The sequence below is a fragment of the Electrophorus electricus genome, chromosome 24, assembly GCF_013358815.1.
Source record: "Electrophorus electricus isolate fEleEle1 chromosome 24, fEleEle1.pri, whole genome shotgun sequence".
Lineage (NCBI taxonomy): Eukaryota > Metazoa > Chordata > Actinopteri > Gymnotiformes > Gymnotidae > Electrophorus > Electrophorus electricus.
This window is the reverse complement of record NC_049558.1, coordinates 9,976,325-9,997,244: the sequence shown is the minus strand read 5'-3', so window position 1 is coordinate 9,997,244 and position 20,920 is coordinate 9,976,325. Positions and strand designations below refer to the sequence as shown.

At 42.2% G+C, this 20,920-nt stretch overlaps 1 protein-coding gene across 1 annotated transcript; it reads left to right on the top strand.

The window, feature by feature from the left end:
- Positions 1 to 26: 26 nt before the first annotated feature.
- LOC118240723 (nuclear valosin-containing protein-like) lies at positions 27 to 5,198 on the top strand. Its single transcript, XM_035522569.1, has 5 exons — positions 27 to 119; positions 204 to 256; positions 437 to 527; positions 691 to 799; positions 3,956 to 5,198. Exons 1-5 carry the CDS (start codon positions 91 to 93, stop codon positions 3,983 to 3,985), a joined length of 312 nt encoding a protein of 103 aa, XP_035378462.1. The 5' UTR covers positions 27 to 90; the 3' UTR covers positions 3,986 to 5,198.
- Positions 5,199 to 20,920: the final 15,722 nt, after the last annotated feature.

Here is a 20,920-nt window from a genome sequence, read left to right as displayed (position 1 = left end):
GTCCAACATGCTATTAAATGGGTGTACTTAAGCCAGATACACTGTGTCCTATAATAGGATGTTGCTGGAACGTATGTGGATGTTGTTGGAATGGCCGCAGAGTTGCAGCAGCAGTACAGGTAGTCTGTGATCCTTTCCCCCATCCGAGTGAGTTTGCCCTGTTACACGGGGTCGAGTTATGATGTGAATGTTCAATTACACAGGATGGATTGTGGGCGACGGAACCGAACGGCCTTCAGGATTCAAGTAGAGAAAGGTGAAACTTCTCCAGCCTTTGAGTTAATCACAGGACTATTGCATAGCAATTAGGGATAACAGAACAGCTTTCGGGGGGTTTGGGTGGGGTGCCTTATCCGCCCCTTTAACAGAGTAGTCACAATTCAAATTTCCCTTGTTCCATTGTTTACAAGGCATTATACATGTGGTTTATTTATAGTTCACGGGGTAATATGCAGCGTGTCTGGTCTGTCTGCTTTGGAAGAGAAACATTTGGCCAAAAGAGCAAGACACAGCCAGGAGGATGATTGGTAAGAGCAGATCATAATATGCACCTTAAAGCTGTACACTACAGCTAGGTCCTGTTCCATGACTGCATATATAAATTTACTACTGACATTGCCATTTGTATCTGGCCATTTACAGTGCACTCTTGCTCAATGCAGTACTTGAAGCTGATTTTCCATTGTGTAGTTATTATGTTCAAGAGATGTTTGACCCGGTCAGGGTGACACACTTTAGTGAGGGCAGCAGTATCCTAGAGGACACTACAGACAGTGACGGAGACATCTCAGAGCGCGAGGTGAGAGGTTGAGTTTTTTGTTACTCTCTCTACGACATACTTTTCATGCCAGGTACTATTGTCCAGTTCAGCCCAATTTAATTTACTGCCTTGTATTATCATATATAAATTGCTGAACGAGATATATATATATATATATATAGAGGTTGGAAATTGGTTGTGTAAAAATGAATTGTGATTGTTAAGCCACACAGATGTAAGTGGACATCAAGGGAAAAAATAGTGTGGGTGCCAAGTATGGTGATTGTATCTTTAAAGCTGTAGGAAATGTTACTTTCAGAATGTTTGTGAGATAAAAAAAAAAAAAAAGATATAATTACTATCCATGGTGGAATTGAATGTGTTGCAGACAACATAGGCAGGGATTAGACTGAAAAATATCAGAGTATTCTTAGTGCCGTTTATTGCTGTTGTCAGAGGTTATGCAGCCATATCCTCCCTAGCAAGTATGGCTTCTTCTTCTAACTGTTTGGCCACCTGCAGACACAAGTACCGTGTTGAGCAATATTTAATTACATCTACTCCAAATGCATATTTAATTGCATTGTTAGTATTTATGCAAAACAAGTGTTAGGATTGCCCTGCTCCATTGCAGACTTTCTCACTCTAGCAAATGCGGCTTCCACCTCCTCAATCAGTTGATCCGCATCATTTTCATAGGAAACATCATTAGTAAAAGATGTTTGAGGAACAATCTTAAAATTCACATCTGGATCTCGCATCTTTCTGTAAGAATCCAGTGTCAACTGCAACTATGAGGAGAAACAGTGTTAAGCAATATTTAATTACATCTACTTGAAATGCATAGTTCATAGCATTGTGAGAATTTGTGGAAAACAAGTGTTAGGATTGCTCTGCTCCACTGCAGACTTTCTCACTCTAGCAAAGATGGCTTCCACGTCCTCAATATATTTATCCCAGTCATTGTCATGGAAAATCTGAGTCTTTTCAGGAAACATCATGACATTCATATGTGGAGGTTCTGTCTTTTTGGAAGAGTCCAGTTCCACCTGTAGATATGAGTAGAAATATTGTTGACCAGTATTTAAATACATTTAATTGAAATATGACTTTAATTACATTTTGATACATTTGTAATTTATCATTTGTATTGGACTGGAAAGGAAACAAATACAATTTTTTATCGCATATCCATTATCACATAGCCTGCAGGCCTAATGATGTAAAAATGTGCCCCCAAATGTTCAACAGAAATAACAGGACCTGACACACTAAGGTACCGTAGACCCATTCAAATTGTGCTATTGGAACAATAAATTCCAATGCATTCAGTCATTTTAGCTAGTGTTGATTTTGATTCTCGCCACAATTATACCAATAATCAGCGTTACAACTCAGCATGCAAAGTCACCGAACAGTCGACTGTTAATTCTATAGTAAGGAGAATGTAAAACAAACAAACAAAAAACCCACCAACAGTATTTTTTTTCCTGTAACTGACAAAGATTACGTATGCTAAATGTATGTGTCCTAAATATATTCTAAATACATTTACATTAGTGGTTTTAATTAATTTCTCCAACATTTGTTGAAATGCATTTGTAATTTATATTCAGAGACATTTCAGTGTACTTAAGTACAAGCATTAAATTAGCATCACTGTTCACCATAGCTGTTTTTCCATTTTTTGTGGCTTTTGTCCCTTGCCTCAGTATGGCTTTAAATCATTTGTCTTGGTTCTACTTTACTTACTATGGCTGATTCAGTTGTCTGAGTAGTCAAGTCATTCTTCGTTAAATGGTTTGTTCTAGTATCTGTTTAAAAAGTAACAGAAAATGTCTTATTAGCATTGTATAGATACTTAGAACACTTCTACGTAGATCTCTCTCTCTCTCAGACACACACACAGTTCATCCAAGTGGTGGCTGTGGTCAGAACTTACCCTTAAAGAAGTCATCATCTGAGGTGGAGTTCCTTCTATTAACACCCTTCCGACAACAGCAAGTGAAGAATAGCACAACTTGTGTGAATGTTCTGGCAGGGATCTGGGCTCGTGTCTTTTCATTTTTCTTTTTCCTATATTGACCAAATATCCCATGGTTTTCCTTTTCATACTTCTCAGAAGGAACAGGTTCCTTGCATCTTGGATTACAGTAGTAACTACTGGACTGACCCATAATAAATTTTGTTTTGAAAATCCAACTAACCGGCACTACTTGATAACAGAAGAGATCGTTTGGGTAAAACAGAAATGTGATCGGTAGACTAAAATTGGTTCACAGAAATTGCTCATTTGAAAAATCTGTTCTTTGACTACATCATAATTGCATAATTGATGCGGATGCATTATGACATCGCACGTCACGTCTGCAATAGTTTTAGATTTACACCAACTTTAAAGAGAAAATGATGATTAGCAAATGTAGTTGCTAGTGATTGTCTAGTGATTGCAAGCAACGACTATTCGTGCTCTGCATTCTTGCGTATTTATTTATGCTAGGCTGTACATAACGCAGCCTTAAAAACATGGGATAGAAATCCCCATGTAACACAATTCAGGTTCTGTCCAAATACATGGCTAGCTAGCAAGTTATTTTACAATCCCATTTAGCACATATATCGCCACGAATGTCCTGAACAAAACACGCTGTACCTAATCCCCATAAATGACATATCTCTCACTGAATAAAAACTTGTATGCTTCAACAGTATACAGTGGGAGAAATGGCGATCACCTTTAAAAGGATTTCTTACTGTAGGCCTATTATAAACAACATGGAGGAAATTAAAATAAAAATACTTCAGTTAGACCGTGGACACAGGCTGCTAATAAGTCAAGTAAATGAAACTGGATGGACTGCTTAATTATGTAACAACACAACATTTATGGTGACGAGGATGTTTCACACATACACTCTTAAGTGATGCTGACCTCAATATCCACATTTCACATTGTTACTGTACCACTGTAGATGAACCTAAACCTCACATTCTCGTCACGTTGATAAGCTTTTTGAAAGTTCCGCTCTGCACGTCTCTGAAAAGCAGGCGAGTTCATCTCCTGGAAACATAAAAGCATGACACTAATGTAAATCTTTCACTTTGTTCTTATATGCGAGTTGTCAATAATTCAAAATTCTTGTTAAAACTGTGGAACTCTGTTGCAGGCTCACTCTCTCTGTTTTGCATTGCCAGATCGCTGAACAGGAGCATGTCCGGCTTTGACACACGTGCCCTGCGCTGACCAGTACCGCCAGCAACCACAACACGTGGAGACGTAATCCTCTTTAACTACTTGTCCTTCCTCCATGTATATACACTCAAAACTCCAGTTTAGAGTGGTCAATGGCACTTACGCCAGCACACTGTACCGGTTTGATCACCTGTAGTCAGAGATGCACGGACCCGTTGGTGCGTACGCGTAACTCGGAGCGGGTGCTGCTCTCCAAGGTTATGCTGCTGCTTACTGTCACTCTCTCACGAGCACAAGTCCTCGTCTACTTTAACAAGGCTAAGTCACTGATAATGTAATAACAAACATGTTTGACAAAATACTAGGTCATGGTTTGCAGTCTAAAGTCCTTCTGACTTGCTGAGAGTTAGCCTGATTTGATTTAGCTTGTTCTTAACCTTTGTTTAGTATGTTACATAAAAGCTCATGGAAATATTTCAGATGTAACATAAATGTACCTGACCATTTTCACTGAAAGAGACTGGTAGCTACAGGATTACATGAAGCTACAATCAGAATCGATTTCTAGTCACCGAGCATTATTGTTGTGAATAATTAGAATTTAAATTAATTCATATTTTGTTAATTATGTAAATAAGTTACAATCTTGGAAGATAGTTTGTATTCTGTTTCTATATGACAGTTATATATTTTTTTGTTTGTTTGTTTGTTTTCTTAGTGTAAATCATGATCTTATAGTTTGTTTTCTAAGTGTGTTTCCAAATTGCCTTTGACTGCTGTATGCCTAATTGCAGCATTTAACCCCTCATTTCGTCTCTAATTTTTGACATGTACTCTTGTCTTGCATAAGTGGAAAGTCGATCAGCCCCCGTTTAAAAATGGTGAGCTTTTACTGTCACGTTAATAACATCACGCACGCGCACACCTAATGCTTTGACTGTCCTGCACTTTAAATATCTTCTGCACATAATGGAGGGTGTGCATAGTTATCAGTTCCCTTCGTGCAAAAGGGTTGTCTTAGGTTACTGTAAAGTCTAACGCACATTTGGAATCCTTTCTTTTGCTGAGATGTTACTAGCTCACATGATACTCAAAAATGAGCACAATCATCGAAATGCGGACATCATTGGGTACAGGGGTGCCTAGCCATAGTCATGAATAACTGAATATAAAAGGCTGAACAATCTACTATAAGCAATTGCATATTTCATTAGGTTTTTTTTTTTTTAATAGGCTGTAGTAACTTCAGGAGCTCAGGCAGGGGAACATTAATATTTATGAGTGGCTATGCCACACCCACTGAAATAAAAGCTGAAGATGTCATTGCAGAGGTAGGAGAAGCCAGAGCAGAATATTACAGAATATTACATTATTACATTGCTTGAATAGTGGCTCTGTCTGCCCTGGGGGTATTATTGAAACCCAAAGGCTGAAAGGATGGGGAGAGAGAGAGAGAGAGAGAGAGAGAGAGAGAGAGAGAGCATGTGTGAACATATTCTTGTCACTGTACGGCTCCTCCCCCCAAACGTCTCCCCGTGTGTGTTTGCTTGTGTGTGTGTGTGTGTGTGTTCATCCGTGTGGCCACGCCCCCTTGTGTTTCACGCCTGCTCTTCGTTGTGTTGTTATTGTTTGCGTATATAAGTCCTTTGTGTAAACATTAACGTTGTCAGTGTTTGATCCCACGATAGCCTTAGTGCTACGTTGTCTTCCATGTCTCTAAATAAACATCGCTGTATGCATCACGGCTCCTCTTTTGTATCCTGCCAAGCCTCCCTGCGTTACAATTATGATCAAATTTGATAAAATACTAGGTCATAGTTTGCAGTCTGAAGTATTTTTGACCTGCTGAGAGTTAGCCTGATTTGATTTAGCCTGTTCCTAACCTTTGTTTAGTTTGTTGCGTAAAAGCTCATGGAAATATTTCAGATGTAACATACATGTAATTGACCTAGTAGAGCAAAATTACAGAATTGTAAGGAAGAAGTGACGTTCTTGGGGCATATCATTAAGGGAAATACACACGGGCTGTCTCAAAACTGAGCACAAGCCATAATTTTGCTACCTAAACCATAGTGGCATACTCCCCTCTTACTGTTTTAGTCCCACACGCAGTACACCAAATACTGCAGGACCAAAGAGTGTCACACTTATCAGCCCAATGGTAGCTGAGATACCACACTACCCTCTTAGATATGCCTAATATAACTGTCAAAAGGTGTATAACACTGAACCCAGCTACACTCCTTCCTACGGAGGAGGATGGAGATCCACAAGACTGCACAGCAGTCTTAGCTTAAGTATGTACACCGCAGGTTGATCTCTTTGAAGAAGCCATAAGTAACCCAGACCTATGCCTCTATGTGGACGGGTCAGCAAGCAGGGACGACACAGGGGTCAATAGGGCGGCATACGCGGCAGTAACAGATCATGAAATACTTGAAACAGAAGTATTACCATCCTCCTATTCAGCGCAGGCTGCTGAACCAGTAGCACTGACGGAAGCATGCCAATTAGCTGCAGACAAAACTGTTAATGATTTTGGAGCCATATGGAAACATAGGCAATTCCGGACAAGCTCGGGTAAATATATTAGACATCACCATCTTGCTAGAAGCCATTTTGCTGCCAAAGACAATTGCAGTTGTTAAGTGTGCAGCTCACAGGACTACAGAAGACCAAATCAGCAAGGGGAATAATTTTGTAGATAGAGTAACAAAGGCAGCTGCAACTAACACCGCTGTGCAAGCAATACAGGAAACCGCTGCTACCCCGCATGCCACATTACGGGAGATTCAGTCAGGGGCTACCGCCACCGAACGCACCAGGTGGAGACAACTAGACTGCGCAGTGTACGATGGTGCTTGGACACACACACCTACGGGCAAACCTTGCCTAGCCAAATCATACATGCAGGGCCTAATCAGAATTGCTCATGGGCGTAGCCATATGAGCAAAGGGGGAATCGTGGACAGCATATTAAAGTTGCGCCAGAACTCACAATACTTACCCAAAACTTTTGTTCCAGCTGTCTTGTTTGTGCGCAGCACTCCCCAAAGGGAACCAAGCACGGTGGACAGGACCACACCAAGTCCTGTTAACAACCCACACTGCTGTCAAAATAGAAGGACGAGCAACCTGGGTACATCACACACACTGTAAGAAGGCTCCGACACCAGCCCCAACTCCAAGCAGCAGCACCCCAACAGACTAGGTCGGAACTGTGTTGAGTAGGGTGTTAAAGGCAAGGCCTACCCTTTCGACACTCGGAACCGTCAACCTCTCGCCTCTTGCTGATCCTGCCGACTACACCAATTTCTGTGGTGGAATTTTGAATAAACAGCAAGTCAGACGTGATTAAAAGAGTAATTTTATAAAGAAAATAAGGCATACAAAACACAGCTGTGTGAGAGCTAATGCTCTAAGCAAAAGTTCTAAAGGGGTAGACTGGCTCTGCTCCTTATACCTAAACTTCACATCCTGGAAGGGATGTCCTGTCATCCTGTATACCCATTTCCTGCTCCTTGTTGCACTAAGCACTTCTGCACATATCAGGATGCTCTGTTCCACCAGGACAGACACAGTTTGCTAGATCCTCTTTATCAGGATTAGTCGCACGACACATGCAAGATCACGAAGCAGCTGATTCAGCAGTCGTTTTGTTCACACAATATACAAAGACAGAATGTGCAGACTAAACTATTCATATAGGATTACATAGAGAAAGGATTAACATGATTATATATGAATCACATGATAATACATGATCGAATAATAATTTCCATCACACTAGAAACAGACCTCCAGGCCCAAGAGGTCACACAGTCGTGCCCAGCAAAGTAGTGCTGGGCCAGGGCACACTTCATGCACTTTGTGCCTTTAAATAATACTACAACCAGATTTCCAAGCCCAAGAGGTCACACAGTCATGCCCAGCAAAGTAGCTCTGGGCCTGGGCACACTTCACGCAGTTTGACCCTTTGAATAATACTACAACCAGACTTCCAGGCCCAATAGGTCACACAGTCATACTCAGCAAGGTTGCGTTAAACCTGGGAACACTTCACGCAGTTTGACCATTTAAATAAAACTAGAAACAGACTTCCAGGCCCAAGAGGTCACACAGTCATGCCCAGCAAAGTAGCTCTGGGCCTGGGCACACTTGACGCAGTTTGACCCTTTAAATAATACTAAAACCAGACTTCCAGGCCCAAGAGGTCACACAGTCAGGCCCAGCAAAGTAGCTCTGGGCCTGGGCACACTTCACGCAGTTTGACCCTTTGAATAATACTACAACCAGACTTCCAGGCCCAATAGGTCACACAGTCGTGCCCAACAAAGTAGTGCTGGGCCTGGGCACAATTCACGCAGTTTGACCCTTTAAATAATACTACAGCCAGATTTCCAAGCCCAAGAGGTCACACAGTCATGCCCAGCTAAGTAGCTCTGGGCCTGGGCACAATTCACGCAGTTTGACCCTTTAAATAAAACTAGAAACAGACTTCCAGGCCCAAGAGGTCACACAGTCATGCCCAGCTAAGTAGCTCTGGGCCTGGGCACAATTCACGCAGTTTGACCCTTTAAATAAAACTAGAAACAGACTTCCTGGCCCAAGAGGTCACACAGTCATACTCAGCAAGGTTGCGTTAAACCTGGGCACACTTCACGCAGTTTGACCATTTAAATAAAACTAGAAACAGACTTCCAGGCCCAAGAGGTCACACAGTCATGCCCAGCAAAGTAGCTCTGGGCCTGCGCACACTTCACGCAGTTTGACCCTTTAGATAATACTACAACCAGACTTCCAGGCCCAAGAGGTCACACAGTCATGCCCAGCAAAGTAGCTCTGGGCTTGCGCACACTTCACGCAGTTTGACCCTTTGACCATTTTTGGCAGATTTCACCACGTTATTACGAACGTGGATACGTTATCTTAGAATTATAAGCAGTGTGAGATGTGAAGCTAAGTGAAGCACATGTGCAGAATTTCTAACAATAGCCTGTTTTGTATAGCCTGGCTAACTGACCAATCAGTGAAATGAAATGTGGTTGCTGAGCCTGTTGCAGCTGGGTCAATTTAATTTGGTTTCATTGTGTTTAATTTTAAACTCAGCTGCATGCCATGAGACACAAGTTTATCTGAGCATTTTTTGTTTTAATGCCGACTTAACCTAGCCATGTTTTACAGTTATCTTGAAATAATTAAGGTTCATCGCTAGAGGGTGCTGTTCATCTTTTTTTTCTTTTTCTTTTTTGTATTATTGATCAGGAAAAAACTATAAAATAGATGAAGTGGACGCAAACCTTGCCTAGCCAAATCATACATGCAGGGCCTAATCAGAATTGCTCATGGGCGTAGCCATATGAGCAAAGGGGGAATCGTGGACAGCATATTAAAGTTGCGCCAGAACTCACAATACTTACCCAAAACTTTTGTTCCAGCTGTCTTGTTTGTGCGCAGCACTCCCCAAAGGGAACCAAGCACGGTGGACAGGACCACACCAAGTCCTGTTAACAACCCACACTGCTGTCAAAATAGAAGGACGAGGAACCTGGGTACATCACACACACTGTAAGAAGGCTCCGACACCAGCCCCAACTCCAAGCAGCAGCACCCCAACAGACTAGGTCGGAACTGTGTTGAGTAGGGTGTTAAAGGCAAGGCCTACCCTTTCGACACTCGGAACCGTCAACCTCTCGCCTCTTGCTGATCCTGCCGACTACACCAATTTCTGTGGTGGAATTTTGAATAAACAGCAAGTCAGACGTGATTAAAAGAGTAATTTTATAAAGAAAATAAGGCATACAAAACACAGCTGTGTGAGAGCTAATGCTCTAAGCAAAAGTTCTAAAGGGGTAGACTGGCTCTGCTCCTTATACCTAAACTTCACATCCTGGAAGGGATGTCCTGTCATCCTGTATACCCATTTCCTGCTCCTTGTTGCACTAAGCACTTCTGCACATATCAGGATGCTCTGTTCCACCAGGACAGACACAGTTTGCTAGATCCTCTTTATCAGGATTAGTCGCACGACACATGCAAGATCACGAAGCAGCTGATTCAGCAGTCGTTTTGTTCACACAATATACAAAGACAGAATGTGCAGACTAAACTATTCATATAGGATTACATAGAGAAAGGATTAACATGATTATATATGAATCACATGATAATACATGATCGAATAATAATTTCCATCACACTAGAAACAGACCTCCAGGCCCAAGAGGTCACACAGTCGTGCCCAGCAAAGTAGTGCTGGGCCAGGGCACACTTCATGCACTTTGTGCCTTTAAATAATACTACAACCAGATTTCCAAGCCCAAGAGGTCACACAGTCATGCCCAGCAAAGTAGCTCTGGGCCTGGGCACACTTCACGCAGTTTGACCCTTTGAATAATACTACAACCAGACTTCCAGGCCCAATAGGTCACACAGTCATACTCAGCAAGGTTGCGTTAAACCTGGGAACACTTCACGCAGTTTGACCATTTAAATAAAACTAGAAACAGACTTCCAGGCCCAAGAGGTCACACAGTCATGCCCAGCAAAGTAGCTCTGGGCCTGGGCACACTTGACGCAGTTTGACCCTTTAAATAATACTAAAACCAGACTTCCAGGCCCAAGAGGTCACACAGTCAGGCCCAGCAAAGTAGCTCTGGGCCTGGGCACACTTCACGCAGTTTGACCCTTTGAATAATACTACAACCAGACTTCCAGGCCCAATAGGTCACACAGTCGTGCCCAACAAAGTAGTGCTGAGACAGGGCACACTTCATGCACTTTGTGCGTTTAAATAATACTACAGCCAGATTTCCAAGCCCAAGAGGTCACACAGTCATGCCCAGCTAAGTAGCTCTGGGCCTGGGCACAATTCACGCAGTTTGACCCTTTAAATAAAACTAGAAACAGACTTCCAGGCCCAAGAGGTCACACAGTCATGCCCAGCTAAGTAGCTCTGGGCCTGGGCACAATTCACGCAGTTTGACCCTTTAAATAAAACTAGAAACAGACTTCCTGGCCCAAGAGGTCACACAGTCATACTCAGCAAGGTTGCGTTAAACCTGGGCACACTTCACGCAGTTTGACCATTTAAATAAAACTAGAAACAGACTTCCAGGCCCAAGAGGTCACACAGTCATGCCCAGCAAAGTAGCTCTGGGCCTGCGCACACTTCACGCAGTTTGACCCTTTAGATAATACTACAACCAGACTTCCAGGCCCAAGAGGTCACACAGTCATGCCCAGCAAAGTAGCTCTGGGCTTGCGCACACTTCACGCAGTTTGACCCTTTGACCATTTTTGGCAGATTTCACCACGTTATTACGAACGTGGATACGTTATCTTAGAATTATAAGCAGTGTGAGATGTGAAGCTAAGTGAAGCACATGTGCAGAATTTCTAACAATAGCCTGTTTTGTATAGCCTGGCTAACTGACCAATCAGTGAAATGAAATGTGGTTGCTGAGCCTGTTGCAGCTGGGTCAATTTAATTTGGTTTCATTGTGTTTAATTTTAAACTCAGCTGCGTGCCATGAGACACAAGTTTATCTGAGCATTTTTTGTTTTAATGCCGACTTAACCTAGCCATGTTTTACAGTTATCTTGAAATAATTAAGGTTCATCGCTAGAGGGTGCTGTTCATCTTTTTTTTCTTTTTCTTTTTTGTATTATTGATCAGGAAAAAAACTATAAAATAGATGAAGTGGACGCAAACCTTGCCTAGCCAAATCATACATGCAGGGCCTAATCAGAATTGCTCATGGGCGTAGCCATATGAGCAAAGGGGGAATCGTGGACAGCATATTAAAGTTGCGCCAGAACTCACAATACTTACCCAAAACTTTTGTTCCAGCTGTCTTGTTTGTGCGCAGCACTCCCCAAAGGGAACCAAGCACGGTGGACAGGACCACACCAAGTCCTGTTAACAACCCACACTGCTGTCAAAATAGAAGGACGAGGAACCTGGGTACATCACACACACTGTAAGAAGGCTCCGACACCAGCCCCAACTCCAAGCAGCAGCACCCCAACAGACTAGGTCGGAACTGTGTTGAGTAGGGTGTTAAAGGCAAGGCCTACCCTTTCGACACTCGGAACCGTCAACCTCTCGCCTCTTGCTGATCCTGCCGACTACACCAATTTCTGTGGTGGAATTTTGAATAAACAGCAAGTCAGACGTGATTAAAAGAGTAATTTAATAAAGAAAATAAGGCATACAAAACACAGCTGTGTGAGAGCTAATGCTCTAAGCAAAAGTTCTAAAGGGGTAGACTGGCTCTGCTCCTTATACCTAAACTTCACATCCTGGAAGGGATGTCCTGTCATCCTGTATACCCATTTCCTGCTCCTTGTTGCACTAAGCACTTCTGCACATATCAGGATGCTCTGTTCCACCAGGACAGACACAGTTTGCTAGATCCTCTTTATCAGGATTAGTCGCACGACACATGCAAGATCACGAAGCAGCTGATTCAGCAGTCCTTTTGTTCACACAATATACAAAGACAGAATGTGCAGACTAATCTATTCATATAGGATTACATAGAGAAAGGATTAACATGATTATATATGAATCACATGATAATACATGATCGAATAATAATTTCCATCACACTAGAAACAGACCTCCAGGCCCAAGAGGTCACACAGTCGTGCCCAGCAAAGTAGTGCTGGGCCAGGGCACACTTCATGCACTTTGTGCCTTTAAATAATACTACAACCAGATTTCCAAGCCCAAGAGGTCACACAGTCATGCCCAGCAAAGTAGCTCTGGGCCTGGGCACACTTCACGCAGTTTGACCCTTTGAATAATACTACAACCAGACTTCCAGGCCCAATAGGTCACACAGTCGTGCCCAACAAAGTAGTGCTGGGACAGGGCACACTTCATGCACTTTGTGCGTTTAAATAATACTACAGCCAGATTTCCAAGCCCAAGAGGTCACACAGTCATGCCCAGCTAAGTAGCTCTGGGCCTGGGCACAATTCACGCAGTTTGACCCTTTAAATAAAACTAGAAACAGACTTCCTGGCCCAAGAGGTCACACAGTCATACTCAGCAAGGTTGCTTTAAACCTGGGCACACTTCACGCAGTTTGACCATTTAAATAAAACTAGAAACAGACTTCCAGGCCCAAGAGGTCACACAGTCATGCCCAGCAAAGTAGCTCTGGGCCTGGGCACACTTCACGCAGTTTGACCCTTTAGATAATACTACAACCAGACATCCAGGCCCAAGAGGTCACACAGTCATGCCCAGCAAAGTAGCTCTGGGCCTGGGCACACTTGACGCAGTTTGACCCTTTAAATAATACTAAAACCAGACTTCCAAGCCCAAGCGGTCACACAGTCAGGCCCAGCAAAGTAGCTCTGGGCCTGGGCACACTTCATGCAGTTTGACCCTTTAAATAAAACTAGAAACAGACTTCCTGGCCCAAGAGGTCACACAGTCATGCCCAGCAAAGTAGCTCTGGGCCTGGGCACACTTCACGCAGTTTGACCATTTAAATAAAACTAGAAACAGACTTCCAGGCCCAAGAAGTCACACAGTCATGCCCAGCAAAGTAGCTCTGGGCCTGGGCACACTTCACGCAGTTTGACCCTTTAGATAATACTACAACCAGACTTCCAGGCCCAAGAGGTCACACAGTCATGCCCAGCAAAGTAGCTCTGGGCCTGGGCACACTTCACGCAGTTTGACCATTTAAATAAAACTAGAAACAGACTTCCAGGCCCAAGAGGTCACACAGTCATGCCCAGCAAAGTAGCTCTGGGCCTGCGCACACTTCACGCAGTTTGACCATTTAAATAAAACTAGAAACAGACTTCCTGGCCCAAGAGGTCACACAGTCATGCCCAGCAAGGTTGCTTTAAACGTGGGCACACTTCAGACCGTTTCACTCTTTAAATCATTCAAAGCACCACATTTCAAGGCCCAAGAGGTCATAGAATCATGCCCATCAAAATAGCTCTGGGCCTGGGCACACTTCACGCAGTTTGACCATTTAAATAAAACTAGAACCAGACTTCCAGACCCAAGAGGTCACACAGTCATCCCCAGCAATGTAGCTCTGGACCTTGGAACACTTTATGCAGTTTGACCCTTTAAATAATACTACAACCAGACTTCCAGGCCCAAGAGTTCACACAGTCATGCCCAGCAAAGTAGCTCTGGGCCTGGGCACACTTCACGCAGTTTGACCCTTTGACCATTTTTGGCAGATTTCACCACGTTATTACGAACGTGGATACGTTATCTTAGAATTATAAGCAGTGTGAGATGTGAAGCTAAGTGAAGCACATGTGCAGAATTTCTAACAATAGCCTGTTTTGTATAGCCTGGCTAACTGACCAATCAGTGAAATGAAATGTGGTTGCTGAGCCTGTTGCAGCTGGGTCAATTTAATTTGATTTCATTGTGTTTAATTTTAAACTCAGCTGCGTGCCATGAGACACAAGTTTATCTGAGCATTTTTTGTTTTAATGCCGACTTAACCTAGCCATGTTTTACAGTTATCTTGAAATAATTAAGGTTCATCGCTAGAGGGTGCTGTTCATTTTTTTTTTCTTTTTCTTTTTTGTATTATTGATCAGGAAAAAACTATAAAATAGATGAAGTGGACGTTTTCTATGTATCATATGGAATTTGAGTAGATGAGTGAATGTTACTATGTAAATGTATAAGAATTTGTGCATAAGATTATTATGAGATTATTTATAATCAAACGACTACACTGTACAACCACATCTTCCTTTTATTTACATATTATACAGATATTTACAGATATTTATATTTTACTTACAGAGCAGCTCCTCATTGGTTCGGCTCAGAAGCTTCTTTTCGATGTCCTCTTTCTCCAGGTACTCCTGCAGGTTAGGCATCTCCTCCGCCAACCGCCTGAGGGCAGAAGAGACGTGGTGTGACGCGTAGCCTGCTGTTAAAGGCTACAGATATAGTACATCTGTGAGGCTAACAGCGCTTATTATATGAAGCCTTATAGAGGTCATATGGAATGATCTCATTCGATCAACCCTAATGTAACCCTTACAAACTTTCATGAACTCATTTGAATAACACTACCATAGCCCTTAAGAATTTTCCTAAAATGTTTTAGGATGTTCTGAACAGAGTATCTCTTAAAGGTTAAATCCCTTGCAGGTCTTAGTCCTGCTCATCCCACATGCTGATGTGTGAGTGAAACAGTGCATAGGTGTAGAGACCTGGACTTGGCGAGATGCAGGCCTATCCTCTCAGTCTGGTGCTATTCTGTTACTAGAGGACCTGAACACGCTTCTCCAACAGCACGTTCTTCTGGGCCTGATGACAACACGCACACACATGCACACGCACACACACGGGCACACATACAGACATACAGATACTGTTTAATTTCTTCACATCTGTAGATACACTAGCATAAGTTGATATATACGTTTATGAGTTTGATTATGAGCTGATTTCAACTTGACAGGTACAGAGTATATAGTATACATAGAGAGTGCATAGTTTTACCAGGTTGAGTGCTACAGATTCTTGTGATGAAAGGTGACAAACCCAGCGATATGAAGAAAACAAGTACTGGGTTAGTCCCTTAAAGGTTTAAAGGAGTCTCCCTTAAAGGTCTTAGTCCTGCTCATACCACATGCTGATGTGTGAGTGAAACAGTGCAGAGGTGTAGAGACCTGGACTTGGCGACATGCAGGTCTTTCCTGGCAATTAGTGCTGCATTCTGCTGCAGGAGAACCAGAACATGCTTCTCCCCACACACACACACACACGGGCACACATACAGGTGCGCACATATACACAGATACACATTCTGTTTAATTTCTTCACATCTGCAGACTAGAGTAAGCTGAGGGTATAGTGTTAAACCAGGTACTACATAAACAGTATATAGTATATATACAGAGGATATAGTGTTAAACCAGGTACTACATACAGAGTATATAGTATACATACAGAGTATATAGTTTTACCAAAAGATCGTGCTGATCTTTGATCTCCTGGTTCTTCATCTCCAGCACCACTTTCAGACTCATAATGTCCTCCTCTATGGGCTGGTTTAACACACACGCACACACACGCGCACACGCACACACACACGAATCATCACTACAGCCAGTACAATGGAAAGGTGGGAATGTGTACTGAATGTGTACTGACGTTATAAGTGAAAGGTGGAGGTACTGGTGGATGTGTACTGACACTATAAGGGATCTCTACCTGCAGTGACAGTCTGAGCTTCTCATGTTCTTCCTCCAGAGATTTCTTCTCCTGTTCACAGGCCATTTTCATATCTGCCAGAGCAAGTATCATTACTGCTGGATATATATATATATATATATATATATATATATATATATATATATATATATATATATATATATATATATATATATATATACAACACAGATTGCATATACTACATAATTACTACTGGATATATAAAATATAATATATATAATACTATACATATATTAGTATCACTTTTATTGGAGCCTAAAGGCTAACATTCATTATTAGTTATGTTAGTATTATTGCATTTCCATAGTACTTACTCTTGATGGACCTGTTATGCTCCTCCTCCTCCTGCTGTTTCTGCAGGAGCTCTGTCTCCTCCTGCTGTTTGTGTTTCAGCATCTCCTGAAGAACCTGCAGCTCCGTCTGCTTCTGCAACCTCAACTCCTTCAGCTGCTCCAACAAACCGTTCTCCAACTCCTGCTTCTCACACCGCAAACACTCCAATCGGGCCACAGGCCCCACTACTGACACAGAACCACACACACACACACACACACACACACACACACACAAAGAGAGACAAACAGAAAGACACATAGACATATGAAATTAGAAAGCCATATAGTGTAGAAATAGATTGATGTTATTCAGGGAGCTCATTTATAAAACTTTGTGGATTCCAAAATGAAAGTGTGTGTATTCTGCACAAATAACAGGAAATGGCATATACCCCCCCAAAAAATTTGATTTCTAAAGCCTCGAATATGAATTATTGGGAGATAGAGGCGACAATGCAGCGCTAAAGACAAAAAAGGAATTTTTACCACAGGTATGAGTGGCAGCACCAGCAACCGCAGGTGTGAGTGGCATTATATTTACATTTACCCTCCACATCCTTTGTGTCTGTGTATTCGTCCTCGATGCGTCCAGCACACCATCTCCAGAAACGCCTCATTTTTCCTCTGTCCTCTTCAGTGTCTTTCCACAGACTGATCTGTAAAGGTGTTCATGGGATTCCCCTCACGTGTGACATTGGGCCACAGGACATATGGGGTTCTAAAGTTCCAAGAGTGTAGATGAGTTGTTTTTCTTTGAATTTCCTAATTTCATTGACTCTACCTCAACCTGGATTGATTAACCATGTACGGCTCACCGGAGACTGTGATACATATAACATCCCAAAGTGTACTTAATTCTGAGCAAAATCTAACTAGCCTCATTACTGCTGAACTATGAGGGGCCATTTAGGGAGAAATCAGGGAAACACTACTTGTACATACATATGAAACATTTTCACATAAATAGCCTACTACTTACATTTGTGTATAATAATTTAAACTTGCATATACACGCACTTGCCCACTCAATCCCTGGTGCGTAAACATAGAGTTGCACTATGCTTATGTTGGTATGGGGGTGTCTGTGTGTATATAACAATTTTCAGTGCGCCCGGAAGTCATTTCATTGTAATTTCAAGGCAGATATTTAACATGTGTACAGTGCGTATAATAGACAGAGGAAGACTGTTGAACTATTAATATTAGGACAGTTATTGACATTTGTGTAATAAGTAGTGCTTCTCTTAATGACAAATGTAACTGTTTTCCCATATAGAATTGTGTGCTTTATATTGTTTGGAAGAACTTTTTCTTCTCATTTAGAAATATGTGGACTAAGTGCTCAGATTGTCTTATTATTTATTATGCTCAGTCTTTCATTGCGTATAATTTTAAACTCAGCTGCGTGCCATGAGACACAAGTTAATCTGAGCCTTTTTTGTTCTAACGCCGACTTAACCTAGCCATGTTTTACAGTTATCTTGAAATAATTGAGGTTCATCGCTAGAGGGTGGTGTTCATCTTTTTTTCTTTTCTTTTTTTGTATTATTGTTTAGGGAAAAACTATAAAATAGATGAGGTGGACGTTTTCTATGTATCATATGGAATTTGAGTATACGAGTGAATGTTACTATGTAAATGTATAAGAATTTGTGGATAAAATTATTATGAGATTATTTATAATCAAACAACTACACTATACAACCACATCTTCCTTTTATTTACATATTATACAGATATTTACATTTTATTTACAGAGCAGCTCCTCATTGGTTCGGCTCAGAAGCTTCTTTTCGATGTCCTCTTTCTCCAGGTACTCCTGCAGATTAGGCATCTCCTCCGACAACCGCCTGAGGGCAGAAGAGACGTGGTGTGAATCGTAGCCTGCTGTTAAAAGCTACAGATATAGTACATCTGTGAGGTTAACAGAGGCTAACAACCCCTGAACAGACTTTCTACTCCCAAGGGGCCCAGAGATATTTACCAATAAAGTGCTACGCTCCAGACGGATGAGCGAGAAGCGCATGCGCAATTGCAACGAATTGGAGGAGGAAGTTTAAACAAACGCGCTGACTTTGAATACTCACATCTAGGCCGGGCCAGGTCCAAATGGCCTGCAACTCGGTGCGCATCACCTCCATGACTGTCCCTAACGAACGCCACCTGCCACGCATTCGTCCCATCCCTGGCGGCTTTAAAAAATCGTAGCGTGAAAACGGTGGGTCCGATCCGCGTGCCACTCGAAGTCGATTACAGGGGAGATGCAGCCCTTTCCAAAGAGCCCTGAACAGACTTTCTACTCCGACGTCCATCGCTAGCACCGGCTGAAAGCTGAGTTCCAGAGCTTTTCAACGAGCCCCCGTGCGTCTCTCTTCTCCAAAGCAGCGGAGATATATGAAAGGATAAAAGGGGAAAAGAATAAAATGCGCACCGGTTTCAAATTCGCAGGCTACCTGCGCTGAAGGCGTGGAAAACGAGCACGTGACCGAAAGGCTTCCGTACCCGATGGGTCCAGCTCTCGTGCCCAGTTGGTAGCTCGAAGGCTTCCAATGCTCTCTAAATCACATGCCCGGCAAAGTAGCCTTAAACCTGGACACACAATGGAGACCATTTGACCTGTTAAATCATACTACAACCAGACTTCCAGGCCCACCAGGTCACACATTCATGCCCAGCAAAGGAGCTCTGGGCCTGGGCACACTTCACGCAGTTTGACCCTTTAAATAATACTACAACCAGACTTCCAGGCCCAAGAGGTCACACAGTCATGCCCAGCAAAGTAGCTCTGGGCCTGGGCACACTTCACGCAGTTTTACCGTTTAAATAAAACTAGAAACAGACTTCCTGGCCCAAGAGGTCACACAGTCATGCCCAGCAAAGTAGTGCTGGGCCAGGGCACACTTCATGCACTTTGTGCCTTTAAATAATACTATAACCAGACTTCCAAACCCAAGAGGTCACAGAGTCATGCCCAGCAAAGTCGCTATGGGCCTGGGCAGACCATGCAGTTTGACCCTTTAACCAAAACTAGAAAGAGACCTCCAAGCCCAGGAGGTCACAGAATCATACCCAGTAAAGTAGCTAGCTAGCTATCCAGCTACCGGAAGCACGGTTAACAGTGCAGCCGGTAGCTAGCTAGCTAGCTAGCAGCTCAGTAACCGTACAAATTCGCTTGCTGCTGAAAACTGTCAAGTTGTATTTATAGCTTTCGTTTTAGTTCTCTCAGCTTACTTATTTGTTTTATTTGTTTTTGTTTTTTTTAGGGAAGTTCAATAATTTCTTAGAAATCTTGGAACATTTTGCCAGTTGGCTTCTAGGAAAGCCTTTCTGCGCACAGACAATAAACACAACCCAGAATTCCTCAAACAGGAATGAATCTACTAATTTACAACACGGTTTAGTAACATTTCAGGCACATGAGTGGAGGAACTAGCAAATTCTAAATGATGAAATCGAAGCTGATAAAAATCCATGAAAATTTAAACTGGTCATGAAAAAATGCTTGTGAATTGAAAATGTAAGTGATCGTTATCTGGAAAAGAAAGGATTAAAACAGTCTTGATTTGATACATTTTAAAAAATGAAATATCAAGTTTTATCATTCGTGACCAAGGGAGTTTCTATGAGGGTGTAAACAACAAATGCATGTAAACTAAAAACTACAGTGGTATATAATTAAATAATTTGAGTAACTTTGTGTCACGTCATTTAACGTTTAACTCAAGCCATTTTTGTTACCGGACTCTTATCACTTAACATTAGTAACTGTTTTAGTTGCCTTGTTTATCCAATAACATTCATTAATTAATCAATCGTTTAACCCAAGCAATTTTCATTACTTCCGCCTCTCGAGGCAAAATGTCAATCAGAACGTTGCGCCCGCAAACTTCAAATAAACGATAAATAAGGCGAGGAATAAAAATGGATAAAGTTGAAAGATAAGTTGATTAAACTTGAGTCAAATAAAACTACTTATCAGTCAAAGCGTCAATTCATATGCATTTTATTGACTCTAAATTTAATTTACGTGCATTTTAATCAGCCATATTTTTGATGTACAGACCTGAGTTTTGTCGTTGAAGAGAATAAAAGAATCCGTCGTGTAAACTTACGCCATCTGCAGGCTGAGATGGTGTTGGCGTGACCCGGATGTGACGTTTGCCAGGCTGATGACATATCGCGATATTAATTGTGAGATTTCCTTACCATCTTTGCTCTTCGCAGAAGGGCACACTGCGGCCGAACAGCGTAAGGAGTGGACTCCTTGGTAGACGTTTCGACCAGTGTTTCACTTTCAACAAGACAAGAAACCCTGCCGCAAGGGTTGTATAATCACGGATTTGTTTCAGTATCAAGACAGCACATTTTCAATGTTTCCCTGGCCT

Excerpts from the sequence above, each read along its gene's own strand:
- LOC118240723 (XM_035522569.1), top strand. The coding sequence starts at position 91 with ATGGCCGCAGAGTTGCAGCAGCAGTACAG. Across the intron at positions 528-690 it reads CACAGCCAGGAGGATGATTG|TTATTATGTTCAAGAGATGT; the intron begins GTAAGAGCAGAT and ends TCCATTGTGTAG. Across the intron at positions 800-3,955 it reads GAGACATCTCAGAGCGCGAG|ATCGCTGAACAGGAGCATGT; the intron begins GTGAGAGGTTGA and ends TTGCATTGCCAG.